Genomic DNA, 17,944 nt, shown 5'->3' with positions numbered 1-17,944 from the left:
TATGCTGTACTCCAATAATCCTGCGCCTCTATTTCATGTATTATTATTATTGATATGTTGTTGGTTAGTACATTTACACAAGTGAATCATGGAAATGATTAATAAGGTGGAATTTACAGCAACAATCTTAGTAACATTTTATATCATATTTAAAGCCAAACTATGTAAAAACAACCTATAATTAACCTTCATGTAGCCCATCCTCATTGTCCTAAATCCAGGTCTGCAGACATGACGTGCCCGTGTGTTTGCAGTATTTTTATGATAGTGTTTTGCCCACATGATGTTAGACATGCTCATAGTATCGTGCCGGCTAATATTGGCTGTGATAATTGCAGTTAGGGTGTGCAGACAGCATTCCCAGACAGGCTTAGCGAGTACCATAAGCTCACTCTTACTTTTGCCTTTGCTGTTCTTCCCTCGGTCTCACCGAGGTTGCTTGTGTGGCGGCGTTTTAATCATCAGAGCATAAGTGCAAATTGCTTCACAGCATAGTGTGAAATGTTTTTTAATACGCTGTGTGTGTGTTTTTGCATTCCACCTCTGCAGGACTGAACCTCTCGGTTAATTAAAGACCTGTTACTCACCCCTACTGACAGGCTTTCTTTGATATTTAAAAAAAATCTTAAATTGAACAAAGTTGATTTTCACTCTGCTTGTTTTTCAGCTCGGTTAAGTAATCGGTTATCTGTTAAACAATATGTACGTAGCAATTATTGTCAAAATATTCTCAAAACAGCTCAAAAACATTGAAACAAGGGTAAGAAAACGTTGGAAAAGTAAAACAAAGAGCTGCAGGAACGGTTTTAAAACAATTAGGTTAACTGGTAACAGATCAGTTACACGACTGGGTATAAAAAGAGAATCTTAGAGAGGCAGAGTTTTTCAGATGCAAAGATAAGCAGAGGTTTACCAATATGCAAAAAAACTATGCCTACAAATTGTAGAAGAACTTCAGAATAATGCTACTCAGTTTAAAATCGTGAAAACTGTATTCATAGCATCATCCACATTACATAAATTTATGAAAAGACAGAAAATCTGGAGAAATCTCTGTGCGTAAGTCAGTGTTAGATCCCTGTGATCATCAAGGTGATGATTCCAGGGTTGAAATCGCTGCATGGACTCAGCAACACTTCCAGAAATCACTGTTTACCGTGTCATCTACAAATGTAGGTTAAAGCTCTATCTTGCAAAGAAAGAAACCCTGCAATCTTTTCTGGGCCAACTCTCATTTAAAACAGACTGAGGCAAAATTGAAAAACTGATCTGTGGAAATTAGAAATTTATTATTTCTGGAAAACATACAGAGAACAGGGACCATCCTGCTTGTTGTCAGCGCTCAGTCGAAAACCCTGCATCTCTGGTGGTATGGGGGTACATTAGTGCCTAATTTATTTAGTTGGAAGCTTATATAATTGGTGTATACCGTCAGTGGTGAAAGGTGCACACAGGTTTATAGCATTATATGCTCCCATCCATTCCATATTCTGTCAGTTTAATTGACTTTTAGTTACATTTTGCACGGCATCCCAACTTTTTTCAAAAAACATGCATACCGAAATTTTATTAGTTCTCAGAGGGTAAAATATTGGTGGCTCCTGGTGATAGTCTCTGTAAATAAAGACCAAATACAAACATATTAATGCAGATTTTTGCTTTGTCTCGCTTTTCGTCACCAGAAGAGTGGATCCAAACACTTATCTCAGTCTGTGCTGTAAAATAAACACACTCTTACCCTCGTCTTCGTGCTTCTATCCATCTCTTTGTTGATGTTTCAGGATTTATTTGGGTTTGCAGCGTGAACTCACACACACACACACACACACACATGCGCAGCCTTACGTACAGGCGCTCAGTGGATAACTGTTTTTAAGATACCCTGCAAAGAGCCCGACAGTGGTTTTGAAGCAGTCATCCATCATCCTTTAGTTGCAGTTTTACATCAACTTGCCCGGATGGCCGTCGCACAACAGAGTGGCACGCATTCCTTTTTAGGTGTTTAACTGTGTCACGCTCACTCACACACTTCTGCGTGAGTGTTTGCTGCAGATGAAGGGCACAGGGCTCATTGTGTCTGTGTGTGCTATGGTGTTAAACTGCCAGATCTCGTGTTCCTGCACAGACATGGGTGAAGGTTTTGTGTGTTGTCTTTACTAAGTGTTTTTAAAAAAGGTTAAGTAGTTCTGTTTTTTAAGGTGAAGCCCCAGACTCTGCATTCCCAGTCAGGGTGTGTTTTCAGAGGAAGAGGCCATGTTGTTCTTTGTTCTTCTTGATGTATGTTTCCACAGACCTTAGACAGTTGAGGTTATCATCACACATAAACACACACAGTGCCTTTAGCTACCTTTAGCGGCTATTTTACCAACTGTAATACAATACAGCAACATGTTCATGTTCAAACATTGTAGGTAAACCTACACCCCTCAGAGGAAAAATATTGATTTTAATTATTCATGATCACTTTTTACTAACTTACTGTAATCATCACATAGTGCTGCACATGTTCTTGTGTCGCTGTTGTGTTACTGGCTTTGTCGACGTGCTGGTAGCCGGGTTTCGGGGCGTTCACGTGTTTGAATGTTTCTACTGTTTTTTTCCTGCTGTAAATTTCACCTGTTCTTCACACAGCGTTGCATTTCACAGCGTGACGTAAATCTGCCACAGTCGCTCTTGTCCAAAGGCGGCAGTGCGTGACTTGTAGCCTATTGTGCGAGGTGGTGGGAGAGGTGTTTTTGAAGTGGGCAAGAAGGATGTCGTTATTGTTGGCAAATTGGTCGGTGGCGAATGTAACCGCGGAGCATGAAGGCATCTCGCGTGCAGCGCTGTTGTTGTGCTGATGGGAACAAAGATTCAGACGGACTCCGTCACAGTACTTTTGATTTTTTTTTTCATAATTTATTACTTTTCTTAATGAAAAGACGAAATTAATCTGCACATACAAAAGAAGCAAAAAGTATAAAAAGAATCACAAAAAATGCACTAATTACACGTTCACGTGAGTAAAGAGCATGCACGCATGCTGATGAGGCTTGGCTGTGAGCTGCAGGTCTAATGCAGTGTCTCTCTCTCACGGTGTCTCTCTCCCAGGACGGGTGGAGTCTGGTGGACTCCAGCGGAGCTCTGCGGCTCCCTCTCTATACCGCCTGGCTGGAGCTCAATAAGAAGGAGGTAACCTCTGACCTCTAGCTTAGTCCCCAACTGGGCTTTTTTTCCCCTTCGCCTGGGTCTCATTTAGTCAACACTCTGCTTCTAGTACAGTCCACTGGACTAACTCTGTCACTTGGCTCTGGTCTAGTCTCCACTGTAGAAAATGCTGTCGTAGATGGTGTGGTTTTGGTTGTTCGGCTGTTGAAGGCTTTGACCTGGCTTTCCTGTTAGACTTCTTTATGAAGTCATGCATCACTTTTAAGACCATTTTTTTCTTCTAATATTTAGTTAAATTGTAACATTTTTACATGTTTGTTAGCGGTCTGCTTCTTCACTGCTTTTGTGGACACTTGCTTCTTTGCATGATATTACCGCAACGTGCCAATAACAATGTGTCACTGGTGGAAGGGATGATTATTACGCCATCCCTGTGTTTGTCCATAAACACAAGGGGGACCCACGAGTCATAACATTGCTCCACAGTGTTCTTTCAACACTCTATAAATAAGTTAGCTAATGTATGTCATGCATCAGTTTGTGAAGACTTGAACTGAACATTGAGGCCATCGGCACCTTGTTTTTTAAAAATTGGATGTCAAAAAAAGGATGGATCTGAAGAAAATGAGGGAATTGCATCCACAGACACTAGTGACTTCTCAGTCACAAGGTTACCCCATAAAGCGTGTATACAGCATTTAATGGGGTCATAAATCTGGTGAGAAGTTGGGTCATTTTCTTATAAAACACAGGAGGCCAAGCTGAAGGTTGGCATGGTGGAAGAGGACAGCTCAGGCTAGACACAAAGTTAGAGAGGCGATGGATGGTGGCTATATTGGACGAATGATGTTGAAGCTGGAGCTGCCAGGCAGAAGGAAAAGAGGAAGACCAAAGAGAATATTCATGTAGTGAAGGAGAACGTGCAGAGCGTAGGTGTGACATAAGAGGATGCTATGGACAAGGTAAAATACAGGGAGATGATCCACTCGACCTCTAAGTGGAGCTGCCGGAAACTGTAGAAGACTGTCTAGTTAGACTTTCAGTTCATTTTTAAGCAGTTGCCATTTCCTGACTATTTAAATGAGTTCTGCTTGTGTCATTTTTCAGACCTGGAAACTTCAGACTAGAAAACTTAAATCTCAAGGGATGAAAAATTAAGACTTAAGTACCAAATATTGTGCTTCCTCCAGTGGCCACTTGGCTCCAAAATACTCAAAAAATGATCAACACGCACACCCAGGTCCAAAACATTTTCATTTCATAAAACACAGGAACTTATAAACATAAGGACTTATAAACAAATTCTATACCTGTTTAGGTTTTGTTGAAGCTTCAAATTAGGAGCTTGTTTTCTTTGTAGGGTGATCGGTATGCTGCCTAAAGGCTTCATATCCACTAATTCAAGTCACTGAAGGCTGTCTTCTTAAAAGACTTTTGATGGAATTACCTGACAAATAGTGTGCCTTCAGTTTGTACTTCAGTTTAGGTGAGTGCATTCTTGCATTTTATTAGTATAATACTTAGGTTGAACTAGAAATCATCTGTTTTGAACCCACACAGTTTGTGGCTAAAGCTAGCTAACCTTGATTAGCGTTAGCTGGTATTTTAGTAAATATGCTAACACCAAGCTCCAAAACACCCAACATGGGTTTAAAGTTAAGGTTTCAAACCACACTGAGGTTAAAGTTGAAGCTTCAACATGTGGATTTTAGAAACTGGTGGTTGACATCGTCATGGGAACGGCCATCTTTAAAATGCAATCTATGCTTCTGCAGCTGTAAACTCACACGGTACAGTTGATGCGTACGCTCATGTCTTTCCATGGTTCAGTCTAGCTTTATGTATTGAGCCTCTTTTCTTCTTTTCTCAATAATATTTAGCACAAGTTGGTATAAAAATACTCAAGTAAGTAAATAAAGTCAATGTCAGGTTTTTTTAGGAGTTCATTTTTATGTGTAACATCTGATTAAAAGGTTTTTGCTTTGTAGTTTTGGTAGGCACTAACATTGTCATGATATTCAGTTTTATGATTAATACTCAGAAACATACTGCCCAGGGCTAAGGGAGTCTCCTCATGCAGCACTTGTATCTTTTTCTGCTTCACTGCTCCGCTTGCCTGGAGAGTCTACTACTTACAAATACCTAAACAGTGCATAAGCAGAAAGGACACAGTTACAGCGCTGTTGCTCATCATCTGTCAGTTCTCATTGCCTTCCTATATAAGCATTCACTCAGGTGAAATAAACACGCTCGAGTCTAGGCAGGCAGACAGACAAACAGGTGGGTAGACACCCACTGAGCAGTGGCTGTGTTTTCCTTGGCAACATCAGAGTGGCAGGTCTAAACTTTAGGCTTAGGCTCTGGTAATGATAACAGATGGTAAATATCATCATGAGCTTGCACGCTTCTGTTTAGATTGTCATCTAACTTCAAATGCTATCATTAATCACCTGTTGTGTCGCTCAAAGATTTGCCCTCAGAATGAAATAGTAGTGAGAAGTTAGATGAATGCAGTACATTTGCAGTTTATTGGGTTGGGTTTGTTTTGTGCAGAGTTAGCGGTCAGTAGGAACAGTGGATTGTGTGTTTTGGACTGTGGAGATACAGTAACTACGCCTTTCTGTCTTATGTCTGCTTTTTTTGCACCTTCATCAATTTTTGACATTCCTTCCTAACTCTGCTGCGATGTGAAATATTATGTGTATGTGTGTGTGTGGGTTTTACTAAGGGGAGGAAATTTCACACACCTCACCTAGCATGACCTAAACCTCTTATTAACTGTGCAAAAGACAATGATTCAGTGGAATTTTTTTGTGGGGAGGTGGGCATAAAAGTAGAAAGAGAGAAAGAGAAAATCCACACAGTTTATAGCTGCTCTGCCCTCCCTGCAGTAAAATATTCTCCTCCTCCTGTCTTGCCTCTCAGCCTCCTCATTCTTCTCCCTGCGTCTCTTTATCTCGTCTGTGATCCCCGTCAGATCCGGCTTTTAGTGCACCATTAGGTTTTTTTCCTGCAAAACATTAGCATCAACCCTGATGATCCTTAATCGCTTTATGCTGTGAGCTCTGCGAGGCCCTTTAGACAACAATTAGATGGTCACTGTGCAGCAGCAGCTCCTACCTCAGAGGCCAGATTCAGACCTCTGTGTCACATGATCATAATTAGCCAAAGTCTGGTTGAAGATGCAACAAAAAATAGGATTTTTACTAATTGGATATGTAGAGTCCTAAAGTTGTGTATCTAAGTAAGTAATGTAAAAGAAGAGCAAAAGTTTATTATTATTAATTAAGCAAAAGAAAACAAAGAGCCAAAGCCTGCCTATGAACCGTGCTTCCACCAAGGTCAACTTTAAAAAATAAAAAGTGATCAAGATTTGTGCCAAAATTTCCTCAGGTTCTCCTTTTGCCCATCCTCCATCCTCCACCAGAAATTTCACGATTCCAGTTGTAGTAGTTTTGCATTAGCTTGCTGACAAAGAGGCAGACAAAAGGCGCCTTTGACATACCTCAAGCATTACAACACGCAGATAAAACGCATCATTCAGAAGGTAATGCCATTGATGTCAGCATACCGGCTGTTTGACTTTGCCAACGAGGGGGAAGGAATTTTCTCGAGAGGGTCCAAACAGGATAAAGTTACTCTTGCGTCCGCTTATGTGTCGTCTGCATGTTGGTTGTGCGTCTTGAAAGCCTCGAGCCAACAATGGCTGCTGTCCGTCTGTTACGCTGACAGATAGATCGAAGCCGCGAGACGATGGGGATGGTAGTAACATATATTCTTGAACATGGTACATTGTAGCCTCGTGTAAAGTGTGTGTGTGTTCACACTTCTAGGTTTACACAGCCACAGGGCAGGTGAGGTAATGTGGACATGATAGAGTTTGTTGCTGCCAGAGAAGAGGTGGGATACTCGAGCCCGTGCGTGACATGATCGAAAATCACTTCACTTCACTTCACTCACAAACACCAGAGTTGGTTTTGGTTCTGTGCCCGTCTTTATTTTGGCTCCAGCCTTTTCCTTGATTAAAACCAGCGGCTACTTTATGAAAATAAAAACACGCTTGGTCCTATTTTGTAGTTTGCACAGTTTAACCGCAAGCACCAAAAACCATCAAGCGCACATTTTCAGGCATCCATTTTCATCCAGTCATCAGAGTAACAATGGCGTTTCCTCAGGCGACTGCAAATAAAATAAAAGACTGCGCGCTCTCCTTCCTTTATGATCCCAGTGAACTATGTGGACGTTTGCAGCGCCGCTCGCCGCTTCCTGCATCGCTCCCGCACGCATGAGCTCTCCACTCGCTCATTCAATGTGCACGCCTGTAAACGCATTCTACAGACATCCTTTCCATACTCCCCGAGCACATCCGTGAACAAGGGCATAATCACCACTTCTGTCCCGCCCACTCCACACACCCACACACACACACACACACACACACACACACACACACACACACACACACACACACACAGGCTGCTTGTTGCTCATTGTGACAGTGTTTAAGGTGTTTTCTGGGTCAGTCATTGAGCTACATGTAGTCTGTGCAGCATTGCTCTTTATCCCGGCCGCGGGGCTGGCTAAGTTATCATGTCGGCTTTGACAGACAGGCGCGTAATAATGGAGTTGTCAGTGTGTGCGTCTGTGTTGGTGGGAGGAAAACGGTGTGTGGGCTTGAAAGTGTCCCCCTCACACACACACACACACACACACACACAGTGTACACGTTTTCTGCTTTTCAAAGCTAGAACTTTGTGTGTATCCGTGCGTGTGCTCGCGCAACGCGGGTTTTCGGCCAATCACCTCACGCCCTCCGCCCTCCTCGTCTTTGTGGCAAGCTGTGGGGATCAAGTGCGTTGCCATGGCTGCAGCAAGCCCATCACCCCTGGAGACGACACCTTAGAGAGAGGGAATCTTCAACGGCCCGAGTCAGGCGGAAGGTAAATGAGAGCCTCTCATGGGGCCCCTCAAAGCGAGGGCCAAGTGCACTTTAAAAGAAGGGGTCAGAGAGAAGCCTGAAACAGCTCATGTTTGAAGCTAAGCACACTTAGTGTTCAGTTATAGACATTGCAACATTTTACAGTAATTTAAATGGGAATTCATAAAAACAAAAGTAGTAGCGGCACAAACTGATTTTGCATCTGCGTAAACTCTAAAACTTTGACAGATGACAGACTTCGGCGCAACTACTAGACTATTTTTGATCAGATGTTGGGCTGTTTATGCCATACAGACATGACGACTCTGCCAGTTGGGATCCACAGATACATCCATAGACACGGTAAAAGATAGATGTAACTTCTGGGTCTGAAAAGTGAATACACAAAAATGTAAACTGTCCGTTAGTTTACTGGGCGACAGTGCTGAGCAGAAGGTGGGGACAGAAGTGTGTGTGTGTGTGTTATTGGAGGGGTGGGTGCCACATATGGCGGCCCAGGGCAGACTCCAGTAAGGACTCCGCCCTTCAGTGCACGGTGAGCTATAGTGGGGCCCAAACTGCATCCTCTTAATGACTTTTATAGAAGACTTCATATTGAATGCAATCCTAATTACATTTTTTTAAATTTATGGTCAATCCAAGGACAGGGTTAAAGTCTTTAAAATCTTTAGCCAATGAGCGTGCAGATCCACACCCTTGTCATCACATTCATCATCCAATCACCAAAGATGGCTACGGAAACCAACATCTGGTGCTTGAGCGTGGGAGTTTATGGCGAGTGGCTGACTTGTGGGGCCTTTGTCAGCCCCGAGTCTGCTGCTTCTGGAGCAATCAGTGAAGTCTGAAGTCTTATTCAGCAGAATATAGGAAAATATGTTTATTTAAAGGAATTTCTGGTGATCCGGAAACAGTCTTGTTGCTCAAAGCTCTGTTAACAAAAACGGATGTTTTTGATATCTCTGGGATACACGACCAACGTTCGTTCACTCTTTCTGCTTGGCCTCGTTTAAACCTTAGACTCTGAACTATGCTTACACATCACACACACAGTATGCATCGCTGACCCATATCTTTAGCTCGTGATCAGCTTTACATGAATTAGCAGAGTCTTAGTTTTAGCTGCAAGTTTGCATTACACAGTGACAAAAACAGTCACGTATTAAGACACGTACACTTTGACTCTGTGTGTGTCGATGTTTCTTTATGCTCTCAGTATCACACACACACACACACACACACACACACACACACACTCCAAGTAAATGTAGTGTACATTATACCATGTGAGTTTACTGTGTGATCAGCACCTGTAACAGCTGCAAGAGTCCAGTTTCTTCTTCTTCTCCTTCTCCTTCTCCTTCTTCTTCTTCTCCTCCTTCTCCTTCTTCTCCTTCTTCTCCTTCTTCTCCTCCTCTTCCTTCTTCTTCTTCTCCTTCTCCTCCTTCTCCTTCTTCTCCTCCTCCTCCTTCTTCTTCTCCTTCTCCTCCTTCTCCTTCTTCTCCTTCTTCTCCTTCTCCTCCTCCTCCTTCTCCTTCTTCTCCTTCTCCTCCTTCTCCTTCTTCTCCTTCTTCTCCTTCTTCTCCTTCTCCTTCCTCTCCTTCTCCTTCTTCTCCTTCTCCTCCTCCTCCTCCTCCTTCTCCTTCTCCTCCTCCTCCTCCTTCTCCTCCTCCTCCTTCTTCTTCTCCTCCTCCTCCTCCTCCTCCTCCTCCTTCTTCTTCTTCATCTCCTCCTTCTTCTTCTTCATCTCCTCCTTCTTCTTCTTCATCTCCTCCTTCTTCTTCTTCATCTCCTCCTTCTTCTTCTTCATCTCCTCCTTCTTCTTCTTCATCTCCTCCTCCTCCTTCTTCTTCTTCATCTCCTCCTCCTCCTCCTTCTTCTTCTTCATCTCCTCCTCCTTCTTCTTCTTCTTCTTCATCATCTCCTCCTCCTTCTTCTTCTTCTTCTTCATCTCCTCCTTCTTCTCCTTCTTCTTCTTCTTCTTCATCTCCTCCTCCTTCTTCTTCTTCATCTCCTCCTCCTCCTTCTTCTTCTTCTTCTTCATCTCCTCCTCCTTCTTCTTCTTCTTCTTCTTCATCTCCTCCTCCTTCTTCTTCTTCTTCTTCTTCATCTCCTCCTCCTTCTTCTTCTTCTTCATCTCCTCCTCCTTCTTCTTCATCTCCTCCTCCTTCTTCTTCTTCTTCTTCATCTCCTCCTTCTTCTTCTTCTTCTTCTCCTTCTCCTCCTCCTCCTCCCAGCTTTGTTGTATTTTCCCTGCTTTTATTTCACCATCCACTGAAATCTAAAGAGATGCTGATAAGACGTTAATCAGAGTAGCTGCAGGTCAAGAACCTTCTGTTTCACCCTTTTAAAGGCTTTTCTCCAGCACTACTCCCACGCTTGCTCATATTTACATTGGTTAATCATTAGTTTCTTTTTTTTAATCTCATTTTATCTAAAGTGCTCGAGGGAAGAAAGCGGATCATTTCTACTTCTCCTTCCTTGATTTTTTAATTTATTTTTTTATTTTTGATCAAATCTGGATGCGATCAACTCTAAAATTTATAAAGGTCCAGATCTAAAAATCTTTGTGTATGTGGATCATTTAAACCTAGGTCTGTTTAGCTTCCTCTAACACTGTGCTAACACTTTCTGTGTCAAACTCATTTCTCATCATAGAGCCCACTTTGATCTTAAGTGGGCCGGACCAGTGAAACTTGCCCTTGTGTCAATGTAAAGATTTTTAATGACACATTTGATCCCTGAAATATCTCAGTATAAGAAAAGGAAGTGCAGTATCATCACTGGAAAAAACCCTGCTATTTAATTGTTTCTCTATTCCTTAATTACATTGGTGTGAAATGAATGGCCATGGTGGAGTAAGAAAAGTTGTAAAATCTAGTTAAAAGCCCCAAATTTATCTCTTCCTTCATATTTTCCAAATTTGTCCAGTGGGCCGGATTGGAGTTTTCACCTGGCCAATTCTGGCCCCCATGCCTTATGTTTGACAACCCTGTTCTACAGCTTAGAAAGCCACATGTTGCTCTTATTTTCCTCTGGAGTCCAGTGGTGCCCCTAATCACAAATGGCCCACAGGGGACATTTTTGTGCATATTTCACAGCGGGGTTAAGCAGTAAAGGTCCTCGTTATTATCAGGGTCAAATCTGCCACGAGCCTGTCAAGCACGTACTTTGTGTCTTAACTCCTTCATCTGAGTGGTGCTATGAAGCAGGTTTCCCAAAGTGCAGCGTCTCATCACGGCCTGCCGACATGTCCGCTCAGGAGGAACAGTCCGACTTACTAATGACGTTGACATTTGAAGATTTTCAGCGATAAAGAATCGCGCTCATCCAGCTAGAGGTTCATATTTGGAGTTTGTGGGGTGTCACCTGCCTACAGTGAGCTTAGTGAGCCTGGGTTTTGTTCAGACGGTGAGGAACAAAAGCAGGACCCACGATTTCAGTCACATATTTTCCTCTTGGTCTTACATTTTTGTGATTCGGGTTTCAGACTCGGCTCAAGCTGTTTGAGGAATTATTTGGGAGGGGAGAATTTAATCATGTGGTAGCATCCACCCAGTCTGTTGTCACCCAGAGGCTCAAATTTAGAAACCTGAAGGCAACAGCCTTGTTTTAAAGTCAACGAACTGAAGTGACGGTCAGATTTGACAAGATTATTTCACTGGTTTTCATGGGAAAAGTAGCCACAAACAAGAGTTTGTTGCAGCAGGCTGTGAACGTGTTTATTTTGCTGTTAAATTGGCCAGATCCAAGCGGCCAATCAAGGAACCGCTGTCTCCATTTTTTGGCACATGTGCTCGTTTTTCATGTTCATTTTTCAGACGTTAAAGTTGCTGCTTGTTGTGTGGAGAAAAGGTTGTAAAACCTGTTAAGACACGTCCTTGGACTCTGGAGAATTTTGATGTCGTTTTCACTGTTCGTTCATATCGATTCACTCTATGAATCCTAGACGGGCAAAAACGAGAGAATTCATCCATGATGCCTTGCTCAACCGTGCCCGATACGCCCGATAAGGCCTCGTGCTTTCTGCCTGCACTCAGCTGTTTATCTGTCTGTGTCTCTGTGTGTGTGTGTGCACGACGTTTCCACCTAAAGCCTGTACAAATGAGATTACACGTGAAAGAGAAAGAAAACAGCAGCGGTGTCAGACGTGCCATGCTTCCTGTTTTTCTTATTGAAAGTGTGAAAGTGTGTTTTGTAGAATCTGTGGAAATGGGGCATTTTGAAGGGAGTGGCCCTGATCAAAAAAACCCTCCCTGTGGGTTTGAGTTATGCCTGGACCGGAGCCCACCTGAGCCAAAATAGAAGACAGTGCAGCTCAGTTTTTGCCCGTCTGCCATTTTCTCTTTTGTCTCTTTTCTCTGGACTTCCTTTTTTTTGTCCTTTGCCATTTTCCCCCCTCTGTGTTCTTCTTATGTTTCCTGTATCAGCCCCACCAGTATCTCATTACTCTACACCGATTAATGTAGCAGAGAATACACACACACACATTTTCTTTCTATCTGTGCCTCCTCATCTCTTCTATTGCATTCATTTTTCATCTTAAAATAATGCAGAGTCATACGTAACCATAACGTAAACCCTGATACCACAGTGTTGAGAATAAATACTTGATCCCTGCTCTCAGAGTTTTGAGGGGGTGTTTTGCTCTCCTTCAGTTCCCCGAATGTTTCAGCCGCTTCGGTGTAGTTTCTCTGATTCCCACCTCTATTGCTAAGTGGTTAGAAAGCCTCTCTTGCTATTGTTCAGCCTGTCAGCCTTATGTAAACTTTGTATAAACACAGCTCCACGATCAGATCTCAGAGCTTCAGTGCCGCCGTCTTTATGCACTGCAGAAATATAGCATAACCCTAGTAGAGATAGCAGAGTGACATAACTTATGACTCCATCTGCTGTAAGGCACTCAACGCAAGACAAGAAAATACGAGTGCTTCATTTGTAAAGAATTTGAAATAAATCTCAGCTTTAAACGTGAATGCACTTCCTTTTTCTTCCTCTTTTGGGTTTTAACTCTGCTCCTGTTCCAAAGCTGCTATTGTTAAGGAAATGCTCCATTGAACTTTGCTCTCAGGTTCGATATTAGAAACTCGAAAGCGATTTTGTGGCCTGATTTTCTAAGCCGAGCCACATTTTCTAAGATCAGCCTCGCCGGCCACGGGCCTTGATGGAAGAATTAGGCTACTTTGTAATCATTAGGTGCGAGCTAATGCACAATGGGCTTTTTTGTCACCTTAAGCCCAGAGAGGCCTGAGCGCCGCCGCTAAAGTCAGCTCGACGTTGTTTGTGTAGCGCTGACCCGCGCCGATCCTGCCAGATTTCTAACATTGTGTGAAAAGAAACAAAGAAAGAAATCGAGCATTAAACGTTTTAACCAAATTCAGTCAGCTGAGGTAATTTACTGTAACAAAGCACCCTCACGCAGGGAATAAGATACAGTTAGTGGGAACTCTCGAATCCCCACTATCATTCTTAAATGCCGATGAATCATCGTGATCTGTGTTTCATTCTGTGTTTCAGCCTAAAATGGTGAGCGTGGGGAACCCTTTTGGACCGTCCGGAGAAAAAGTGGCTATGGTCGCCATTGACGATTGTGACATATCCATGGCGATCCGCTTCGGAAAGCAGATTGGGAACTACTCCTGCGCCGCGCAGGGTACCCAGATTGGACAGAAGAAGTAAGAGGGAAGCTCTTTCACCAACTTTTCTTTCTTTTCTCTCTGGACCTCTTCCCACACACATTCACTCAAACTAGTCAGACTAATGAGGGAATGTGTTGTGCCTCGGGGGCTACGCCAAATCGCCTTCATTACACAACTCACATTCTGCCATCTTCTCCCGCTTTTATCTCCTAATCTCCGCGCTCATCCGTGTGGTCTCTCTGCTGTCAGACAACCAAAAGCTCATCTCAGCGCAGGCTTTACAGGATTAACTGTGTGTTTATTACACACTCATCAATTTATATTTTTACAGTGTGCCTTTTCTTTTGGAAAGCTTGCATGCTGAGGCCCATTTACTTTGTAGAGGGTGGGGACTGAAAGGGAGCGAGAGAGAAAGCTTCAAAGGGGAGCTAATGAGCTTACATACTTTCAGGAACTTGTTGCACCGGTCACAGACGCTGAGAGGCGTTTTTGAGGATGCTTTAATTTGATCACGCTGGAATAATTAGACCGCTGCGTCTTATGTGGTGGAAAGTGGCGAGAGCTTGAGAGGTTTCACTTTCGAAGCTGTCTTGACAGAATCCAGAGTGTGGCTTAAGCTGCAGAGTGAGTCCTGTTGAGGCAGAAAAACATGACTCCACTGACACAACTGTGGAGTGCTGGGTGGGATTTCCCAACAATATTTCTTGCTGTAAATTTCTGGGAAAAAGAAACCTTTGGGATTTAAAGACTAGTTTAATATATCCTACAAGTCTGTATTGACACTGGAGTCTCTGTACTGGGTATCTTTTCACAAATATCCATAACACGGATTCCTTCAATACTTGAGAAAAAAAATCAAAACCCATTAACTCTACTGCTACATATTTATATTAATATTCATGCAAATGAATTCTGGATCATAGCTGTAAGTTGAACTTCCGGCTTTTGAGTGTCTGACACTGTGGTTTTTGCATTCTTGTGTATTTAAATAAAAGAACAAAACGAAAATCTGAACTTTCTAGATAACTGTTAAGACATCACCCAAGAGCGCTGAAGTTTATGGCTGAACGTTGGTTCAAAGAAGTCTGCAGATTTCTGCTGATTTGCTGAACGTCTAGCATAGCGGTCCCCAACCCCCGGGCCTCGGACCGGTACCGGTCCGTGAGTCGTTTGGTGCCGGGCCGCGAGAGTTGAGGCTCAGGTGTGAAATGTATAGTTTTCAGGGGTTTTATCGGTTTTCAGTGTTATTTTGTTATCGTTTTTATCGTTAACTCTGTTTTCCTGGGTCTTTTCACGTGTGTTATGAATAAATTTTCTTTTTTTCGGTACCGGTACTAGTTTTATTTTGATGTATTTATCCGCGACACCTTAAAGGCCGGTCCGTGAAAATATTGTCGGGCATAAACCGGTCCGTGGCGCAAATAAGGTTGGGGACCGCTGGTCTAGAAGATTCATGGTTTGAGCCCTTCATGTTCCCAGCCAGGCGATGTTATTTAGACCAGCGGTCCCCAAACTTTTGTGCACCACAGACCGGTTTAATGTCAGGCAGTATTTGCACAGAACGGGCTTTAAGGTGTCGCGGATAAATACAACAAAATAAAATGATACGACCAAGACAAAAACAGTGGTATTTTGTAAATATAATAATAAACGAGAATTCGCTGTGTAATTGTGTAACTTTATTAGCAGCGTCCTCCTGAAATCCTCCTCTCTGCCCCTTAATGCTCTCTGGTCGCTATGGTAACGCGGAAATATTTCATTCAAAATAAGACGCACAACTACAACACGGGAAAAGACCCAGGGTAAACAGAGTTAACGATAAAAACCCTGAAAACCATAAATTTCACACCCGAGCCTCAAATCTCGCGGCCCGGTACCAAACGACTCACGGGCCGGTACCAGTCCGGTTGGGATCCGCTGATTTAGACCGTAAGAACAAAATTCATATTTAATGTCCCACGTAAATGTCTTTAGGCCTTTGATTTTGACGGTTTCAGAAGCTCTGGGTGTAAGCGGCTTCATATATGACCAAGTAAGCTAAATCTTGTTGCCTTTTTGCTGCTTTGTGACGGCTTTTGAAAACAATAACCTTTAACCAGAAATCCCGATCATAGTGAAGGTTAATGAGGGAGCAGCTAAAACACCAAAGCCAAAACGACTCTCTTTAACTCCATTTATTAAAAGTAAGTGAAAAAGATCACAAAAGACCCACTTTGAAGATTTTGCAGTTTTGATCTGTCTCATTCATGGTCTGTCTGCATTTTCTTGCAGATCACTGGACTTGACAGGGCCGCTGTTACTGGGTGGGGTTCCCAACCTGCCAGAGGATTTCCCAGTCAGGAACAGGAACTTTGTAGGCTGCATGAGAAACTTGCGCATCGACAGCAAGCCCATCGACATGGGCAGCTTCATTGCTAACAACGGCACCACAGAAGGTTAAGATGTTCCCTCTGCAGCGTTTCTATCCTCGCTCATTTCTGGAACCAACTTTTAAATCTGTCATCAAAAATGAAGCTTAAATTTCTTTTCCTTTTATATGCTCAGGGTGTCCAGCAAAAAAAGACTTTTGCACAAATGGTGTGTGTCAAAACGGAGGCACGTGTGTCAGCAAGTGGAACACTTACATCTGCGACTGCCCTACTGGTTACGGTGGCAAGAACTGTGAGCAAGGTAAGAAATGTGTGTGGGTGATTTGGTTAGTTTTTTAGCAAAAGTGGACAGTGTGTTTGGGGATTTTGGGAATCCAGTGTAAAATAAATCCATTGTAGAGATGGACCGATCCGATATTACGTATCGGTATCGGTCCGATACTGACCTAAATTACTGGATCGGATATCGGAGAGAAATAAAAAATGTAATCCGATCCATTAAATATCAAAAAAGCACCTCACAAAACTTGGCGACATGGCGAGCCGGAGCAGTGTGGTCACATGATAGAGCGCTGTGTGTATTTGTAGCCTGCTAGCAAACATTTCATCTCCGAGGAAGTTATCTCAGAGAGAAGTAAAGCAAGTGTGTAAGTTCATCCCTGAATGTTTGTAAAGCATTCCCGCGTTAAGCTTAACAACCGATATATAGAGCAACTGCCTCTTCTCTCTTCCTCCCTCTGCTACTTCAATCTTGAAACTGCTTAATGATCAGCTGATCGGCTTTTCTGTCTCGAGTGTCTCTCTTCTTTGTTTTTGGCCCACTTCTCACCAGAAAGAGGAAACCAGCGGCTGAACAACAGCAGCACTATTAAGCTTGATAAGCTGTTGTTAGAATTTATTTAATATTACTTTCTACACCAGGATCTTTTTCTATGCAGCTGACGGCTGGTAACTGTGCAGGGGCGGATCTAGCAAAGTTTAGCCAGGGGGGCCGATAGGGCATGAACAGGCAAAAGGGGGCACAAAGACATACTTTTCTTTCTTATTCTCATTTAAAATATCTAGCTTTTAATTATTTAATAATTATCTGAATCTTACACCCAAAGTTTTAATCTGATGTAAAATGTATAGAAGTCCATTACTGTATATAGTAACTGTTAAGTCTAATATACCCTAGTACTTTTTAGTAGTAGTACTTTTTCCTTTGGGAAGGTACCATCTGTGCAGTCTGCAATTCTGTTGAAGAAAGATGTTGAATCTATTTAATTATTCTTGAAAAATAATTTATTTCTGTGAATTTTTTTCACCCTGCATCAAATTAAAGTTGATTACATTGATTAAGCATCATGAGGAAGAGGGTGGTTCCCTATTTTCTTTTGCTGGGAGTTTGCAACCCTATTAGTTAGGTTGCTTAATATTTCTGCTAAGTACTCTTTAAAATACCAGAATAGGGAGGATGGAGTAGGTTTAACTTTATTAGATTGATCAGTGTTGCTGATCTATGAAATATTTTGGGTGCAGTGTGTCTTTTTTTACATACAGGTATAACAGAATAGCTTTAGTGTTGTTGTTGTTTTTTAACTTGAGTATGAACTTATACAAAAAGCAGCAAGATATTAAAAAAACAGTTTTACTGATTAAAAAACACACTATATCGGATTCATATCGGTATCGGCAGATATCCAAATTTATGATATCGGTATCGGTATCGGACATAAAAAAGTGGTATCGTGCCATCTCTAATCCATTGTGCTTCCTTATGAGTTTGCAAAATCAATCAAATATATTATTGCATTTATAGACAGACGTGTTTCTGGCCAAAGGTGCAAGTGTCCGCTTGCTCATCTGTGTGT

At 42.4% G+C, this 17,944-nt stretch overlaps 1 protein-coding gene across 10 annotated transcripts in view; it reads left to right on the top strand.

Annotated features, from left to right (window-relative positions):
* Window positions 1-17,944, top strand: part of celsr1a (cadherin EGF LAG seven-pass G-type receptor 1a) — a 117,504-nt gene that overhangs the window by 59,402 nt on the left and 40,158 nt on the right. For 7 of the 10 annotated variants that reach the window (XM_085137726.1, XM_085137727.1, XM_085137722.1 and 4 more), the window contains exons 7-10: window positions 3,091-3,171; window positions 13,601-13,758; window positions 15,994-16,157; window positions 16,267-16,392. In XM_085137726.1, coding sequence (XP_084993852.1) covers window positions 3,091-3,171; window positions 13,601-13,758; window positions 15,994-16,157; window positions 16,267-16,392 — 529 coding nt within the window. The remainder of the gene's footprint in view (window positions 1-3,090; window positions 3,172-13,600; window positions 13,759-15,993; window positions 16,158-16,266; window positions 16,393-17,944) is intronic. The other 3 variants (XM_085137730.1, XM_085137728.1, XM_085137729.1) reach the window with 1 other exon arrangement.

This window comes from Neolamprologus multifasciatus, chromosome 17 (genome assembly GCF_963576455.1).
Source record: "Neolamprologus multifasciatus chromosome 17, fNeoMul1.2, whole genome shotgun sequence".
Lineage (NCBI taxonomy): Eukaryota > Metazoa > Chordata > Actinopteri > Cichliformes > Cichlidae > Neolamprologus > Neolamprologus multifasciatus.
The sequence above is the reverse complement of the archived record's forward strand: the minus strand, read 5'-3'. Positions and strand labels throughout refer to the sequence as shown.